The 18880-nt window shown below is 40.7% G+C and overlaps 1 protein-coding gene across 2 annotated transcripts; it reads right to left on the bottom strand.

Annotated features, from left to right (window-relative positions):
- Window positions 1-709: 709 nt before the first annotated feature.
- On the bottom strand, window positions 710-18160 carry SQLE (squalene epoxidase). 2 transcript variants are annotated; one of them, XM_079795866.1, is made up of 12 exons: window positions 17915-18160; window positions 16958-17654; window positions 13812-14064; window positions 12586-12766; window positions 11477-11573; window positions 10184-10297; window positions 9925-10096; window positions 8056-8151; window positions 6044-6186; window positions 5512-5608; window positions 1954-2041; window positions 710-1242 (listed from the first exon to the last, which is right to left on the bottom strand). In XM_079795866.1, the coding sequence occupies exons 2-12, from the start codon at window positions 17246-17248 to the stop codon at window positions 1050-1052; spliced, it is 1725 nt and encodes a 574-aa protein (XP_079651992.1). In that variant the 5' UTR covers window positions 17249-17654; window positions 17915-18160; the 3' UTR covers window positions 710-1049. The 2 variants fall into 2 exon arrangements, with proteins under 2 accessions (XP_079651992.1, XP_079651993.1); XM_079795867.1 differs by having other exon boundaries at window positions 17964-18160.
- Between the last annotated feature and the right edge of the window lie 720 nt (window positions 18161-18880).

The following is an 18880-nucleotide window of genomic DNA, read 5'->3' as shown; positions in this document are numbered from 1 at the left end:
TTCCAGTATCTCTTGTAAGAGTGTTTTTAAACAGAAAACAGAACTTTGGAAACCAAGGGACTGAGTAAGCCGCCAGACACTGCTAAATCAAGGCAAAGTGATGGATGCAAATGAGTCCACTAGTTAAGTTGGCCAGAGAAAAAGTTTTCCAACGGAAAGAACTTAAAAGTTAAAAAAGATAAAATCGTATTATTAAAAGCTTGCATGTGATTTTAGCCCTACTAAAGTCATTACTTAATAGTCCAGGTAATATTTTACTGCTCTGATTTCAGGGGGAGCATTTACTTTAGTGATATTGGGATTAACTCACAAAAGTCTATAATCTTTTCAAATACACCATAAACTTGGAAAAATATAATTGCTTTTAAGGCATTATACCAGGCATTAGAGGTGCTCTTGGTTCATTCACTATTTCTTCAAACAATCCTAGTCTGGCTTATTAATAGTCTACAGTGGACCTTACAAAGCCCTTAATTGCTTTCCTGTATGAATGTATAATTGTGATTATTTTCCAAGAACTCAGAAAAGAACCTTATCACACTCCCTCCCTGGATAGATGAGGAAAATCAGGTCCAGAGATTTAGGGCAACTTCCCCCAGCATCAGCATCAGCCTCAGAACAGGTTTCCCTGTGCGTTTTGCATCCCACTGTGGTCTTCTTTTCCATCATCCTGAAGCTACGTAAAGAAGTCCACAACAAGAAACAAAAATGACCCAAGGGTTCATTCTTCATTTTATTTGTATGTCCCACGATAACTCATTCCAAATACTGAATTCAAAAGAAAAACTGTTCTCAGTATTAGCACTAATTTATGGTAACAATCATTTCTTTTGAACTATCTTATTTGACCCTTCATTTTAAATTGCAAATTAAAGTATATATTTACATGTTTATATACAAATAAATTCAAAAACAAATTAATTCCAGTCTTGGTCCAAGAGATTCCAAGAAGTGGTATAGTGCTATGCTGCGTAAATCCTCTTCCGAAACTCACTTAGGACTTGGTGAGTTCCAAATATTCATTCACAAATGGTCCCTCTCTTTTAAGTTTAAAGAACCAAGTACTTCATTTCTGAGTAAATCAGAGGAAATATCACAGAACACGCTTTGTAAAGTACAGCACCACTACTGAAAATGGCTCGGGGTTTTGTAATCCAAGGTTCTGATTTAAAGCAAAAATATGTGGCATAGATGGCAACAGCAAAGAAGTGTCCAATTAAACTTAGAGGATTAGGAGAGAGCCTGTAATAGAAGAAAAACAAAACATAAATATTGGTAAGACACAGAAATCCAATTTACTAGAAAAGAGTTTCAATTATGTGTACGATCTGTAAAGCTAAACATTCTACATATAGAGGCCTTTATAAGCTTGTGTCTGCCTACTAAGTTTGATGGCAGTGATGAACTTTTAAAACACATTTTTACAAGAAACTACTTTGAATATACCCCTGTCAGAGAATTCAGTAACTGCTCTTAGTCTGGTTTACACAAGTCATATGTTTTGAGTTGTTTTCTTTCGGTAATCTTGAGTCTGGCTGATGGGAGTCTGACATTCAGATTATAGATAAGTGAGAAAAGACAACATCTACACTGTCAAAATTATCACTGAGTTTTTTTGAGTCCCTGCACTTAAATGGAATTAATTTTTAAATACAAATTTTTCAGTCATCCATGGCTCCCATAGATCAGATGTGGATTAGCCCACAGGTAAAAAACAAGCTTCTATTTTAACCAAAGTTTTTAGCCTCGTCTACCGACAACTTCTAATCAATGCTGTTGCCCCAAAGTAAAGCAGAGGCATAAATGTTGTCTTTTCTCTTTTCTCTGGGAATCCTGATTTGCATACTAATGGATAATAAAATGACGAAATATATAAGGAAGAAAAATTTGCAGTAATTCTTAACAATCCTAAGGAAATCTGGACTATGTTTCCTTTGTGTCAAAACAACTTACACAGAAAGCAGCCCAACAGGACCAGCAACACACTCTCCACCAAGTTTGAAATATAAAAAACAGGCTTTTCTTAGCTGATGTAGGGAATCTAAAATAAAATTTAAAAATTACTCTTAATCATTATTTATACATTTATGTTAGGGTGCTAATGACATATCAGAATAAAAATGTAACAAATATCAAACCTATAATTATTTTTAAAATCTAGTCCTAAAATTTCAACAATCTATTTCTTTTACATTCCACAATCAACATTATGGATAGTGATATTATAAATAAACTTCTCTGTTAATAAATAACTATACCAAAAATGTAGGTCCCAGAAGTGAGAGTTGTTTAAACTATTTCCTTGATTATGTTATAAATTCATTCAATGATGCAAAATATTCTGTAAACTCATTTTGTTATAAAATCACAATTCTGGAAACCAAATACCTTGTCTGAGATGCCCAACCCATACCTTTGAGCAGTAAATTATCAAGTTAAAAACATAGCTGTGAATAATAAAAAATAATGCCTTATATCTGTATAACATTTTATAGTTTCAAAGTAACTCATTAAATCCTCACAACATAGTATAATCAATCCATAACCTATTGTGATAGTTTAGAATTAATGTTCTTTTCAGGTCTGCCTAGAATTTTTTCTTAACCAATAAAACAGGATGCAATAGGTAAATTTGTACTCCAATAAGCCCTAGCGGGTTGGGCAGTGGATAGAGTGTCTGCCTGCAGACCAAAAGGGTCCCAGATTCAGTTCCAGTCAAGGGCTCATATCTCAATTGCAGGCTCCTCCCCAGCCCAGGCTCTGGTCAGGGCTTGTGCAGGAGGCAACCAATCGATGTACTTCTCTCACATTGATGTTTGTCTCTCCCTCTCTCTCCCACTCTCCCTTTAAAAATCAATGGAAAAATATCCTTGGGTGAGGATTAACAAAAAACAAACTTGTACTTCAATAAAGCTCTTTTCTTCTCCAATCTTTCATAACTTTTTTTTATCACAGATTGACAAATTCAAATTCATAATGTAAGAAACACAACACCTTAGAAAAGCTAAGGAGCTTAGAAAAACTCAAAACTGAGTTCTTTTCTTTTTACTTGCCCAACTAGGCATTTAACTTCCTTACCAGTTAGCGAGATTTGTTTGGCAAATCACCATCAATGGGTTGTGTTGTTTTTTTTTCTTTCAGCAAGAATAATGGTTATAGAGGCTACAGAAGGCATTTGTAGTGTATTATCCTTTGTAATCAGATCACCAAACCACAGATCACTAAAGGCCTTGGCCAGGTTATAGAAATAGTGTTGGGATCTGAAGGAATGGGATTTGAGTTATATTTACTCTTGAAAACCTGAAGGTCTAGTTTTGCTAACTGATTTGAACACTGCTGTGGTTGAGAGGCAGCACTCTTGCCTTCCCTCCATTTCTAACACTGTTTCTGCCAAGTCATGTTTTCCTTACTATATAGATTGACCACCACCTCTCTACTGGAATATGAAAACAGAAAAAGGTGAATGCATTCTGCTACTTGTGCATTTAAAAAAAATTTTTTTTAATTGATTTCAGAGAGGAAAGGAGAGGGAGAGAGAGAAAGAGAAACTTCAATGATGAGAATCACTAATTAGCTGACTCCTGACCACCCCCTACTGGGGATCAAACCTACAACCCGGGCATGTGCCCCAACCAGGAATAGAACCACAATCTCCTGGTTCATAGGTTGACACTCAATCACTGAGCCACACTGGCCAGGCTACTTGTGTATTTGATGACAAAAACAATGTTACCTGGAGCTCACATTCATTTCATAAAATTTTATTTGGGGGAAAAATGGAAACTAGTGTTTGGGAAGAAAAATGAACATCTATATTGCCTTTTAATTCATGACCATCAAGACTCTCCATCACAATCTTATGCATCTGGTTCGGACCAAGGGAATTAAAAATAACAATACATTATTAGTGTATTGCTTTTAGGGTTGTCTAGGGGGAAGTTGGCAGCCACGTCTAACAGATACATGATGCTCAAGGATGGAGTTAAAAACAATTACCAACCTGAGAGTCTGCAAACTCGGGAAACATTTCTGTGTCTGGCCTAATTGCTATATTTTTTTATAATTAAACTAGAGACCCGGTGCACGAAATTCATGCATGGGGGCAGGGGGGGTTGGTCCCTCAGCCCGGCCTGCACCCTCCAATCTGGGACCCCTCGAAGGATGTCCTACTGCTGGTTTACAGGGATCGGACCTAAACCAGCAGTTGGACATCCCTCTCGCAATGCAGGACTGCTGGCTCCTAACCACTCATCTGCCTGCCGGATTGCCCCTAACTACTCTGCCTGCTGGCCTACTGCCCCCCGTTCCCGACAGCCTGATCACCCCCAAATGCCCCCCCGTGCCAGTGTGCTCACCCCCAACTGCCTCCCCTGCTGACCTGCTCGCCCCCAACTGCCCCTCCCCACTGGTGTGCTCGCCCCCAACGCCCCCCCCCCCGCCACTATCCTGATCACCTCCAACTGACCCCCACTGACAGCCTGCTCACCCCCAACTGGCGCCCCTGCTGGTCTGCTTACCCCCAATGGCCCCGCCCCCCACCAGCCTGATCACCCACAACTCTAACCGCCTCTACCTCGGCCCTGCCACCATGACTTTGTCCAGAAGAACGTCCAGAAGGTCTCCTGAAAGGTCTCCCAGTCTAATTAGCATATTACCCTTTTATTAGTGCATATAGAGGCCTGGTGCACGGATGGGGGCCAGGTGGATTGCCCTGAAGGGTGTTCCAGATGAGGGTGGGGGTTCCCTTGGGGCGTGGAGAAGCCTGGGTGAGGGGCCTGTGGTGGTTTTCAGGCCGGCCATGCCCCCATGAGGTGAGGGTCCCCGCTGGGGGGGCGTGGCCAGCCTGGGTGAGGGGCTGAGGGCTGTTTTCAAGCTGGCCACAGCCCCTTCAGGGTGGGAGGGTCCCGTTGGGGTCCCTGGCCAGCCTGGGTGAGGGGCTGCCGGCCCTTTTCAGGCTGGCCACACCCCCTTCAGGGTGGGGGTCCCCACTGGGATGCCTGACCAGCCTGGGTGAGGGGCTGATGGCTGTTTGCAGGCTGGCCAAGCCCCCCAGCGGGGACCATCACCCCATGGGAGTGTGGCCATCCTGGGTGAGGAGCTGAGGGCTGTTTTCAGGCTGGCCACGCCGCCAGGTGATCCAGGGTCCCAGCCCCTCCTTTTCTTTTTTTTTTTTCAGCGCCTCCTTGAGCAGAGGCCAGGGCCAGCTAGAGGCAGGTATCTGGGATTTATCTATCTTCTATAAATTGAAACCTTGTAGCCTTGAGCGGAGACCAGGGCTGGCAGGAAGCTTGGCTTCCTCCATCGCTGGGGGCAACCCAAGCCTCCTGCTCACTCCAGCTCCGTGGCCGCCGCCATCTTTGTTGGGTTAATTTGCATACTCGTTCCTGATTGGCTGGTGGGCATAGCGGAGTGATGGTCAATTTGCATGTTTCTCTTTTATTAGTGTAGATTCTGTTCCTCTACTAAAAACCTACAATTCAATAGTATTTATTTTTTAAAATCTGCACTTACCATCTGTTGCAGAAAATAATTCATAAAGAGACTGAGCAAGGACATTCACAACAAAGGAATGAGACATTTTTCTTGACCAATAGAATGATTTTTTGGCCTAAAAAAGAAAAAGATCACTTATTATATGGTAAGAAAGGAAAAAAAAATATATCACTTATATGGTAAGGAAGGAATATTTATAACCCCCTCAAATAGATATTTACCCTGAGGCCCACATAGAAGTAATTATGCCCTGCCAGTTACCAAAAAGTCTTCAGAGCAATGAGTTATGAAGCAAAGAATATCTCTGAAGCTAAATTTACAATCAGTATGAACAAAGTGGCATGTGCAATCAAGTGTTACCTAATCTTCAAATACAAAAATTGAGAGATTCTCTAAGATTCACAGGTTGCCAGTCAAGTTCTATAAGCCTGCATAGGATTGCCTAAGAACCATTAAGCATCAGATCTCCCCATCAAGGGCCCATTCTTCTTAGGCCCCACAAAGAAATCTATTTTGAGACATTTTGTGTCAGAATAATTTAATCCCTTACCTGGAAAATAGCTGCATCATCATAAAGATCAGGGATACCCTTTAGCAATTTCCTCCACAGTTTTATATCTTTAAAAGCAACACTCATTCCTCCTCCAGTAAGAGGATGCCTTATATTATATGCATCTCCCAAAAGAAGAACACCTATAAAGAGGTAATTTAAAGTACATCATCATCCAGGAGCATCACTTGAGACCAAAAAAAAAAAAGTATGTTTATTTATAAATGTTATTGATGGGAGTTAGTAAATAATAATGTGAAAATAACTAGGGTACAGATCATGACTAAATTTTGTTGAGGCAAAAATTCAAGAGTTGATTCAATCAATAGCTATTGGATATCTAATATGTGCTAGATACTGGGAATACAGTGAGAAAAAAGACCATGATCTCTGTCCTCATGAAATCCACATGCAAATCTAATAGTAAATCAAACAATGTCAGGACATTTATGAGGCCTCTTTCATGAAAAAAAATCAAAAGAATCTACAGGTATCCAGGCATAAGAAACAAGTCTTCTAACAAGGGGGTGGTAACAAGAGGTCATGGACATTTCACAGCAATATTCACTGCCAGCACACTACAGAGAAATGTCTGTACAATACTAAGGAAAGAGGGTAGGCCTAGAAAGATTATATCCAGCCACAGCATAGTTCAACCATCAGAAGTTAATTTAGGAGAAAAACCTTGATTGAATCTTATCTGAAAACTAGAGGCCCGGTGCACAAAATTCATGCACTTGTGGTGGTGGGCGGGGGGGGGGGGGGGGGGGGGGGTTGTCCCTCAGCCCAACCTACACATTCTCCAATCTGGGACCCCTTGGGGAAAGTCCAGTTGCCGGTTTGGGCCCAATCCCACAGGAATCGAGCCCAAACCAGCAGTCGAACAACCCTCTCACAATCCAGGACTGCTGGCTCCTAACTGCTCACCTGCCTGCCTGCCTGATTGCCCCTAACTGCTTTTGCCTGCCAGCCTGATCACCCCCTAACTGCTTCCCTGCCAGCCTGATTAACACCTAACTGCTCCCCAGCCAGCCCAATTGCCCCTAATTGCCTTCCCCTGCTGGCCTGATCTGGCCTCCAACTGCCCTCCCCTGCTAACCTGGTCGCCCCCAACTGCCCTCACCGGTAAGCCTGATCGGCCCCAACTGCTCTCCTCTGCCGGCCTGATCTCGCCCCCAACTGTCCTTCCTTGCCGGCCTGATCGCCCCTAACTGCCCTCCCCTGCCGACCTGATCTCACACCCAAATGCTCTCTTCTGCCAGCCAATTTGGTTCTGACTGGTTGGTTTCTATGCCAGTAAGTGTCAAAAGTTTTATCTCCTAGGCAGCCATTGGCTCCTCACAGTTGACCCAGATTTGGTTCTGATTGGTTGGTTTCTATGCCAGTCAGCATCTCTGGGCCTATTAACAGGGCCTGATCAGAAAGGCGGGGCTGATCAGCAGCCTCTGTGGAGGCCTGGAGAGAAATGGAGATGCCGCTGCTGACCAGGCCGGGAGCTAAAGAGAGAGGCAAGTGCTGATCAACAGATCAGACCCTGCTTCTCTCTTCAGGCCTCTGTCTGGGCCTGATTCGCAGCCCCCTCAGCAGTCAGTGCTGGGTCACCGTGCCTGCAGCCATAGCAGTCAGCACTGAGTCGCCACAGCAACCCAGCGCTGACTGCAGGACTGACTTCTGGTTGGCCAAGCCTCCTGGTTGTTGCAGACCCAGGGTTTTTATATATTAGGATTATGAAGCTCCATAATTTGCCTCTAGGTGCACCTCCTGACTGCTGCCTGACTCTGAGATTCCCGGTCCATTGTCAGAATTATGGATAATTGTTTTATTAAATAATAACTAAAGCTATCATAAACTAATTTTGGTATTAGTAATGTGTTAATTCATGGTAACCAATTCTCTGTCCCACATGTTATTCCCAGCAGCATAAATTTAACCATGCACAGTATATGTCACTTGGAATACTGAATGTGAATATTTGGAATACCATTTATAAAATAAATCCAATAAAATAATACCTCGTTTATTTACTGGTGAAGGAGGAAGGAAGCTTGCTGGCATAGACCTCAAACGAGAATTCTGAGTGGCTTCTAAGAAGGGTTCTTTCAAGTGATCTGCAATAAATCCCACCCCACCAAATAAACGGTTTATAGCATTTCAATTACCAATTACACATTTTCTTATCAAGTATAAAGAAATACCTACTATATATCTGTTATGGTTGTTACATATATTCCTTGTGGTAAATAAAAAGCTAATTATTTTATTAATAAAATTGTTTATTAAGCACTTAGTTATTCATGCTAAGGAATGACTAAGGAATCTAAGAGAAAATTAATGTAAAAAGAAATATAACTAAATAAATAAACTAGATGAACAGTGAAGCAAATTCATATGACATGAGATATGGAGAAAACCACCTGCTTCTCCTCCAGATGTTAACTGACAGCTGTCATAATTAACAATTTATTGTCACCACCATATTCTGGTAATATCAGATGAAATATACTAACATTTCACAAACAGCAGAAGGCTATGTATACTAGAAAAAGGGTTTAAGTAATTAAGTATAAAGATATTTCAAGAATTCAGACTTTAGATTGCTAGCCAGACTACTTTTTAAAATATTAAAATGTCAATATTAATTATTCTGAAAACTATGCCTTATTGATATGAAAAATATATTGAAACTTTTTTTTTTTATAATGTGGAGATTTTCTTATGTGCTAGTTTAAATAAATAGTTCAGCTCCAGTGTATCTGATTGGCTGGATGCATTTTTCACCTCCTAATCTTATCTCTGGGCTGTTTTATTTATTTTATTTTTTTCAGTTTTTGATGATAGCAATTTAATATTTATATTTTATAAAATATAATATAGTACACAAGACTATTTGGAAAAATTAAAAATAGACAAAATCTAAAATTAAACAAAATCACTTAGCTCCATAGTCCATACATCAACAAACCTATTATTGGTGTATCTTTTATACATTTGTTCATAAATATGCAGCATCATTGAAAAGGATCATAAAAACAATCTAAAATGAATACTAAAAAAGAACAGTATTGAATGATATGAAATAAAAAATTAAGTTTTCTGTCCAATTCTATTCTCTCATCTTTCTTTGTATATGCAGATTTATACATATACATATATGCAGATTTATTCTATTTTTATTCTTTTGATACCTATTTTTATGACTTCAATAATAATTTCATAACTCCACTAGGGATTTATCAAAGGATACACACTAGCTCACATATACTAATACCCACCTCTCCTCTAATTTACAAATTTTAGTAAAAACATATTGGCTTTCATTTGCTTAATATTAATAGTTTTTCGTGATAAACAAGTATATTTTATTGATCCCATAACCTTAAATATGTATATTTTGACTCCCTATTAGGTAATACATATAAATGTGTATCTCCAGGAAGTTTGCCTTTTTTTTCTCTACAAGTTGTGTTAATTTATCCAGGGACACAATAGATGGTTTTGCAGACAACTCGAGGCGGTTCCATCATTCATAGTCATCATACATTTGTATAGTTATTGCAATAAAGTCTCTTGCAGATGGGGCTACTATTTCATAATTCACACAAATATTCCATTTGGCTAAAAATAGATAAAACTGATAAATTATGTGCAATGTATTCTGCAACTGTAATAAAGTGTTTTGTTCATATGTTTATTCTGGAATCTGAAAAACAATAAATACGATAACTTTGTATGTTTATTGCCTAGAACTGGAAATGTGGACTCCTATGTGACTAAATGGGCCTGTTTTAGACACAGCTTTAGTGAGGACTGGAGATGAAGAGCCTTTTGTGAGATTTGCTTTCACACTTAGATTACAACGAAAGTGAAATCCTATATCTTACCAGGTAATTGTGGGTAAATTTTTTCAACCATGTATTCTCTTAAATTCCTTGGCAGTTCTCCTCGGACATCAACAAGTACTCGAGTTTCATTAGAAGAAATCTGGTAGATGAGAACTGGGCTTGGATTAACTAGAAGAAGTTCTGCATGATTTGCTTTAAATTGTGGTGCATTCTAGAAAAAATAACATGAAATATTTTAATAATTTTCAAATTTCAAGTTGCTTTTATTTTTTTACAATCATACCCCTACAGTAAGTACCTCCATAAGAAAGCCAACAAAATGAGATGCAACGGAAACTTTACTGGAGATCAGGTTTTTCCTAAACTTGGAAAATAGTCCATCTGCAACAACAGTCAATGGAGCATGGAGTTCCTACAACAAAGATAAAGAACATTCAGCTAAGCAGTTAGAAATACACAGTAAAAGGACCATGCTTTTAAAATGTGCATGAATGGATTTAAATATGTTACCGGATAACATTCTAGAGGATATCTGAAGGTAACACTATTGAGGAAGCTGTTATGTGGACTTAAGTTAATGCATGCCCAATCTTTAGAGACACTTCCTGGAGTCCCTGAGGATCACCTTCCTCCAAAGCTCTACCATCCAAACCACCTGGGATTAAGCTGCACTTTGATAAACAATGAAGAAAACAACAAAGCAAGCATAGACAATAGGAGACTGAATCCCATTCATTACGAATTCCAAGGACTAGCCAATTTTTTTTATTCTAAGAATTAAAAAATTCTAGAATTTCATAATTTATAAAGTACTTCAATCAGTGGCTAGAACTTCAAAGAATTTTTGTACACATGGGTCTATATACGATTTATATTACCTGGCAATCACCCTCCTTAGAGTACAATTTCTGGGAGGGGGTGAGCCTATACAGCAGCCCAGAAGAATCCACAGATTAGCCTTTTACTAGGCCCGTGGTCAGCAAACTGCGGCTCGCGAGCCACATGCGGCTCTTTGGCCCCTTGAGTGTGGCTCTTCCACAAAATACCACTGCCTGGGCGAGTCTATTTTGAAGAAGTGGTGTTAGAAGTTTAAGTTTAAAAAATTTGGCTCTCAAAAGAAATTTCAATCGTTGTACTGTTATTTGGCTCTGTTGACTAATGAGTTTGCCGACCACTGTACTAGGCCAACAGGAGCAGATACTGGAAACTATTTTCTTCTGCTATTTCCTTAGATTCTCTTACTTTTGCCTTTCTTACTTAAACAACTGTTTATTTTATCATAGTCATTTCTTTTACGTTGAATCCTTCCTTCACCTTCCAGTTCCCCTCGGCTTCTCTGCTAGTGTATATTTCTCACTCAGTTTTTAATACTGTTAATACAGTGGTATTTGTTTGCAAAGTTATTTGTATAACATTCTGCGGTTCACTAAAGACAATGTGTTACAATCTTAAATCCATCCCATTGCACAGGGCTTAGAAAGAACTCAATCCATTTGTTGAGTAACAATTTGCTGACCCACTTTTTTAAAGGAGGAGGAGAAAATGAAGAGAAAAAATATCTTAGGAGAAGCTAACACCTGATATATCTCACCTTGATGTCTCCGGTTTCTTTATCCCTGTACTGAACTCCAACCACAGCATCATCTTCTTCTAATAACTGGAGCACAACACCCTCAATAAACTTCGTACTAAAAGATAAATGAACAAATACATTCTATAGCAGCTCACTTGAGCAATTTAAGTAAGGAAGCATAAATTCCTTACACCTTATCTCCAGTTTACCCACGTAAACTGGACATGCATGTGGGTGCACACACATGTACACAGAAAAAGGTATGGAGTGACAAAAAAGGCAAAAACATCATTAATGAATTTTAGAATTATGTGTGGTTTTTAATATCTAATTTTTTAAAACTGACTCTATATTACTAAAAAGTAACATTAGATTTTTATCTCAATTTATTTACATGCAAATAAACTTAACATACCCCCAACCAATTCATACACAGATGAGAAAAAAAGAATTGAAGTTTATCCAGCAAATTATTCAGAGTGGTTAATTTTAGTCAGAGGATCAGGGATAATTTTTTAAATCTTCTTTATATTTTGGGGTACTTTTCTACAATAAACATATTCTAGTTTCATAGATATGAAATCCTTTCAGTCTTAAAGATAAAATCACTTCAATACTTAAGCTTATACCAATGACATGAGGTTCTCATATTTTGAAAGTTCCTCAATTACAATGTTTAAAGGCTAGAGGCAAATATAAGTTAATAAATAAGAGAAGAAGCCAGTCCTGTCACACTAGGTCCTTCGTAAAAATGGAACAGGGACTTTCCCTTGAAGACCTCTGTCCTGACTTAATAGGAAGTATTATAGTCACAAACCCTAACTCCCAATGGGCACACATGCACTGATTTCTTACAATAACTGTATCCTCTAAATTCCAACCACATAACAATCCCACAATTTATTTAGTCAAAGGAAAATTCTCAACAGTTCCATGTCATTCCAAAAAGAATTCTCTAAGTGATATTCTTAATAAAGGCACTGAAAAGATTTAACACTCTTCTAACTTATGGTTCATTTTAGCGTAAGACCTATGGTCTAGCCCACATCTGAACACTTACGAAAATTTATAAAATAGTATTTGTAAATGTGTTAATTAACATTATATATTTGAAGCCATAGTCTTACTTGGGCTCTGCCATAGCTGCCTTCCGGAGACTCATGATGAATCTCCCATGATGGAAAGCTCTTCCACTCTGCACTTGATTGTCTTCTAGCAGAGGGTAAGGAATCTGAACATCTGATTTGCTTTCCCGATCATGAATTATGTAGCCATGTATAACCTGGGCATCAATATCTTCCACTGTATCTACAAAACAATTCCGTTAAAAAAAATCAATTCTGTTAATATGCCCAGAGTTATGCTAGGCACAAAGAGAATGTGGGGGCATGGAAAGTTTCTGTCTTTAAAAAGGTAGATATTCATGTAACTATTTCAGAATTTTTAATGCTTCTGTAAGATGATACTCTTAGCAAATTTATAGTATCACAAAAGATTAATATTTATATATAAAACTTACACATTGAAACCCATAGAAAAAATATTAAGACCCAATAACAATGGGTAGAAAGTATACAGATGATTCACATTAAACAATATAGAAACATTGAACATATCAGAAAAAGGTTCAAAACCTGATTTTAAAAAATAAATTAAAACAAAATACCAAATCTATCAAAATTGCTGGTAAGATTAGAGAAAATTGATAAATTTATATATTATTGGTCATGGGATAAACTAATAACATTTTAGAAAATAATAAAGCAATATTATCATAAAGTTATCATCCACTGACATAATACTAGTAATCTTAGTCTTGAAAATTCACCTAAGACATTCACCCTGAAAATATAATTTTTAATAATTTTTAAAGTTATATACAAGAATAGGTCCACTACAGTGTTATCTCTAATAAAGAACCTAAATATTAATGTAAGTTAGAAAGGTAAGGTACATTATGAACTATCAATTAAGAAAATGCTATGCATAGACATACAATTATAATGAAAAAGAATGGTTAACAGTAATAAAAATATACTTATGTTACGTGAAAAAGTGGACTTTAGCAAGTATATTAATATCATCACATAATATGTTTAAATACATTAAAATACAATGTTAAGATAAAGTACATTAAAATAATTTCATTTCTGATTAAAGAAAAACTTTTATCACACATCTATGCCAAGATCAAAATAGTTTTGTGATACACTTTTTGATTACACTTAAAGTGAGTAGACTATCTTTTTTAAATGAAAATAAAATAGAATACCTTTTTATCAGGGATAGGATAGTCTAAAATGAACAGTGCTTCCTTATACCACAGAACTCCTCAAAACCAACATGAACCTACCTTCAAGACCAAGGTCTTTAAGGACACGATAACCACCTGGCTGCAGAAATTCTCCAACTATCCTGTCAGGCTCTTGCAAATCTCTCTCAATTACTGTCACCTTCCTTCCATCTCTGGAGAGCACTGCTGCCAAAGCAGAGCCAAGGACACCAGACCCCACGATGATAACTTCCGGGTCATTCTGAGAAGATATCGATGGAGAGGCAGCTGCTCCTATTAAGGTGGTTTCTGAAATATTGGTTCCTTTTTTGCACTGTTTTAAAAAAAAAAGTAAATTATTTTTTTTATTATCCTTAAATCATCATATTGCTACTATACAGACACAGTGGACTTTTGCATCTGGGCAAAGCTACCCCCTAACCATTACCAAACCAAATGAACCATTATGTCTTTAAATCCTGATCATATATAAAATACTAAAATATTGAAGAAATAAAAATGTATAATATCCCAATAAAAGTAAGTGTATATTCCTTTTCCAAATATGGTATTTAGAAAATGCTATGATACAGATATATTTAGAAATTCACACAAGGCAAAATATAAAAAAATGTTTATAAGGGACTTCAAAGGCTTATTATAGGGAAAATTCTATCATTAATTACTCAATTCTTCAAACATAGTCTGAGCATCTGCCAATTGCAAATCACATACAACTTCTAGTTTGACTTCATGTTGCAAACTATTCAGCACCTTTTACATATTGCCACTATTCACCTTTATTTTCTCCTTCTATACTGTCATCTGAAAAATCTACCTTAATCTAAAATCACTTCTATTGTAACAAACTGTCAGATTTTGCCTACTCATCTACTAATTGAGAATTATTTAAACTCTACAAAATTCCAAAAAGAACAAAATAACTCATTGTCCCTTGAAACTTGACCTGTTCGCAATTTTAGTCTCTGACACATAAGAACATGTTTAATTTACCCCTTCATTTTAACTCTGATTCTCTACGAGAGCCTGGTCAGTAATGTCAATCAAGTTGATCCTCCAATTTACTAATAAGGACAAACATTAAACCTATCACTAATTGGGCTGACAGTAAAAACTTTGAACTTTGAACATATGAAGATGAAAAAGTCCTATTTTGAGAGATTTATGCCCACTGAGAATAACAGTGACTGTATGGGATTTTTGATGAACAATTCAATGTTGTAATAAGTATTTTTTCTTTTTTTTTTTTGGCATATGGATTCACAAATATGACTACATTTCATTTCAGGTAAAGGATTGCAAGGAACCATCTTCCTTGACTTCTCTGACCTTAAGGATTAAAATAAGACTAATTGTCACTTTGAAGTGTTTTTAATAAAAGAGACCTCAGGCAGAAAGGAAGGAAATAACCCCCAAAATCCTTTAGAACTTTAATTCTCTATGATTGTAATATTCACCTAGCTTTTCTATATTTCCATAATGGACTGAGGCCTTGTCCATTCCATTTTTTATCATTTCTCTTAGGGAAATTAACTTTCTGTCCTTTACCAAGAGAAGCCAAGACTGGACTCTTCCCATCAGTATAGCATTTCTTACTGGCCAGAATAACTGACTATATATAAATTATTGTTCTGAGAGCAAGATAAGCTCCTTTTGTCATCTTATGCCATTTTCAATTAGTTTTTCTTGAGGTTTTCCCTGTTATGTACACACACACACACACACACACACACAATCCTGGTGGAATGGAACACTGGAGGAAGTCAGAACCTGGTCAGGAGAAGCAGCACAAAGGGAACTTAGTACTTTATAAAAAGCAGAGAGCCTGAGGCATTCAGAGTGGAACCAATGTAGACTGCAGCTAACCCAATGCTCCTACCCCAAGATTTGTCTACACAGCACGATGTGACTCCATTCCTTCAAGGACCCTGAGGGACGTCATCTCAGACAACAATACCCAAGATTTCAACCTGAGAATCAAAGTTTCCCCCTCCCTCCTCTCCCATTCCTCCAGCCTACACCCACCATCCCACTACCCAAAAGGCTCCTAACAGATGCATCCTCCCTTTAGACTAACATTAATAACTACATTAGACAGGTAGGGACCAAGCCTTAAATCATTTAATTCCCTAACTACCAGTAAGGCTGCTGTCCCCGTCTAACGGAAGGGACAACAGTCTTACAGAAACTAAGCCATTTGCCAAAGGTCTCACAGCCACAAGTAGCAGAACAAAACTTCTGAACCAAGTCCCTGCCTTCTGCAGGCTTGCTGACCTGTGCTGTGGATGTAAAACTAATGCAGATCCAGAACCCTGACTCTGCGGGCCTCTTACCCTATGCCCACCTCACCTGGTCTACCACTGTAGTCTGACCTGAAATCCTGGCTTCCATTCCTGTCTCCCTACAATCTGGTCTTCACACAGCAATAGGAATGCTCCTTTTAAAAAGTAAGTCAAATACCATGCTTAAAATCCTTCAGTGCTCTTGGGAAGAAGTCCAACCCCAATGGCCAATAGGCCTAAGTGTTCTGGCTTAACAACCGCCATCTCCACCACTGTCCTCCTCCGCTGCTTTCGCAAGGATCCTAACTTCGCGTGTATCTGAAGCCCAGTCTTTGGTTTGGAAACACGCCTGCACTGTGGACATTGCTCCCTAATTCACCGGATCAGGGCATCACTGCACCGATTTCCTCAAGGCCCAGTGATGTGGAAAGAGGGCAGTCTGCCGTGGCTGCAGAATGCTGAGCACTTTTATTCTGCCCGGCCAGCTGTCACTTCTGGACAGTGGAGGACTTACCTGCAGCAGGTGTCCTTCTTCCAGGTACAAATACCATCCTCACCCAAGGATTTAAATAAAACATTCTTTTTTCCATCACAGAAAGTGATTCTGTCCTTCTTCCAAATGAAATTCTAACCTTCCATGTCAAATCGATAATCAACATTCATAATAAAATAATTACATTTAAGTCTTGGCTCAACCAAGACCAAATGAAATAAATGTTTTCAAATCACTGCTCAGAGGGCCAAGGAACAGTCAAAAGCTTTTTAAAACAAACAAAAGAAAAACAAACAAGTACATGAGCATTCATACCTGAGTATCGAAGCTGCTATCTTTTGCCCTTTAGAGAAAATGGACATGTGAGTGACCCCCAATCCTAATTTTAAAATAGGACACTCATTCATTTGACCACTTTGAATTCAACCTACCTTCCTGGACCCGAGCTCCTCTTTGTTTTCTGTCCCAGGCGGGGATTTGGCCCAGAAGAAGCCAATGAAAGGCAGGGCCGCCAGGATGTCCGAGAAGACGGCGAGCTGGGACCCCTTCTGCTGGCGCCGCGGGAGGGCCCCGCCGCGGGAGCGGCAGCGGCAGGACAGCACCAGGCCCAGCGAGAGGAACACCAGCACGCACAGCAGCAGCTCCTTGGTGGCCACAGTGACGAAGTCCCCGCATTTCTTATAAAAATACGTGAAGGTGGCAAGGCCCAGGAAAGCCCACATGGTTCAAAGGCCCCTGTGGTGGCACCGGTCGATGTTGGGATCCTTTTCTGTCCTTGTAGGATTTTGATGATTCGAGATTCTCCCCAAAACGTGTTCCCCAAAGGAGCACCGGGAACCGGCCCAACTCCAGGGAACCGTCCTCACAGGAGCACAATTCAAATCAGACTGATTTAGAAAATCCTAGAGTGAGTATAAAATATCTGAACGGGGAAGGTGGGACTGAGCAGGATTTCAAAACCGCCTGCTCCAACAGCTCCCGGTTTAGACTCTCGGCTCTTTGGGGCCATCCATTTGTTTTTCCTTCTTTTGTGAGATGGGTTTCCCTGAGGGTTGCTGAGGATGATGGTTTTACTTCTGACGTTGGCTCATCGTGCTGTAAAATGCTCTCTCAACAGCAGCAGGTGCCCTACGAGAAAAAGATGGAGGAGGGAAAAAACAAATATATTGGCGCCGAGAAAAATGCGGCCTTGCCTCTTCCGCCGGCGATGGCGGGGCGAGCGCGGAGTCGGGGTCCTCGACCCGCCCCCCGCCCCCGGGCGACCCCACGGGGTGGTGCCCCGCGCAGCCCTTGGCCGAGGGGAACCTGCCGGGCAGGGCTGCCTCCTCCCCGCTCAGGTGGACGAGGACTCCAGGCTGCGGCGCCCGGGAGAGGGGCGCGGCCCCTACCTGGAGACTTCCTCCTCGGCAGCGGCTCCCGATCCACCAGCCTCCTAACCTTCCAGTCCGCCACCTCGCGTCTCCGCGAATGAATACAGGTCGCCAGACGGCGGCGGCGGCGACTCCCTACGGCGTCCTCTCCAACATCCCCCGCGCGGCGCTAACGCAGTAACCAAAGTAACCGCCGCGCGCCCCGCGCCTGTCGCCGAGCCCGCGCGCGGGCGGCCCGAGATCCCGACCCACGCGAGGGACCAGGGGGCGGGGCTCCGGAGAGCGAGCCCGCCCCGCCCAGCGCGCCCTCCGCGCAGGCCCCGCCCACCTCCGCCGCCGTCCAATGAGGGCGCGCACGCGCGGTAGGCCGAGGTGGCGCTATGCCGCGTTTGGCCAATCGCGGGCGGCGCAGCCCTCGCGGTGACGCCCCGAGAGGGGCTAGGGCGATGTTGCGTGGTGTGGGGTGGGGGCGTGGGTATCGACGGGCTGTTCGGTGGGCGGTGGGGAAGACCCGGCTGGATCCGGAGGAGGTGGGGCTCGGCCCGGGGCCCCGCGGTCAGTTTACTCCCCTCCGCCCCCGCCGCTGAGGTCCTATCCTGGGGAAGGTGGAGTCGTTTTCCGAGGAAACCCCTGCCTGGAGATCTCCCGCCTAAAGTCTGGATGTTCCCATTCATTCCGTGAGCATTTATTAAGCGCTGACTAACCTGCCGGCCCCGGGGTTATAGAGACGGATCAGATACAACCTTTTGGTCCTGTGCCACGTCTGTAGGCAGTAGTAAGGGCTGGAGGACGTGACTTTGGAGGCGAATACGGAAGAGCGAGTAGGCAGGCATTTGCCTGAAGGAGAGGATATGCCAGGTGTTCCCTTCCTTCATCACAAATTGTCAGCTAAGACTTGTCACTGCTCAGACTAAAGATACACTGCTGTGCCTACCCCTATTCTGTCAAAATCAAAGACAGGGGGAGGAGGAGGGCAATGGGGCA

Source organism: Cnephaeus nilssonii (genome assembly GCF_951640355.1).
Source record: "Cnephaeus nilssonii genome assembly, chromosome: 18".
Classification (NCBI taxonomy): domain Eukaryota; kingdom Metazoa; phylum Chordata; class Mammalia; order Chiroptera; family Vespertilionidae; genus Cnephaeus; species Cnephaeus nilssonii.
This window is presented reverse-complemented; position numbering and strand designations above follow the sequence as displayed.

What these genes read in the sequence shown, in the direction of transcription:
- SQLE (XM_079795866.1), bottom strand. Translation starts at nt 17,248, where the DNA reads ATGTGGGCTTTCCTGGGCCTTGCCACCTTCACGTATTTTTATAAGAAA. An exon ending in GCAGCTATGGCAGAGCCCAA is followed by an intron (nt 11,574 to 12,585) that starts GTAAGACTATGG and finishes TTTATCTTTTAG; the next exon opens with TACGAAGTTTATTGAGGGTG. An exon ending in AATTTACCCACAATTACCTG is followed by an intron (nt 8,152 to 9,924) that starts GTAAGATATAGG and finishes GATTTATTGCAG; the next exon opens with ATCACTTGAAAGAACCCTTC.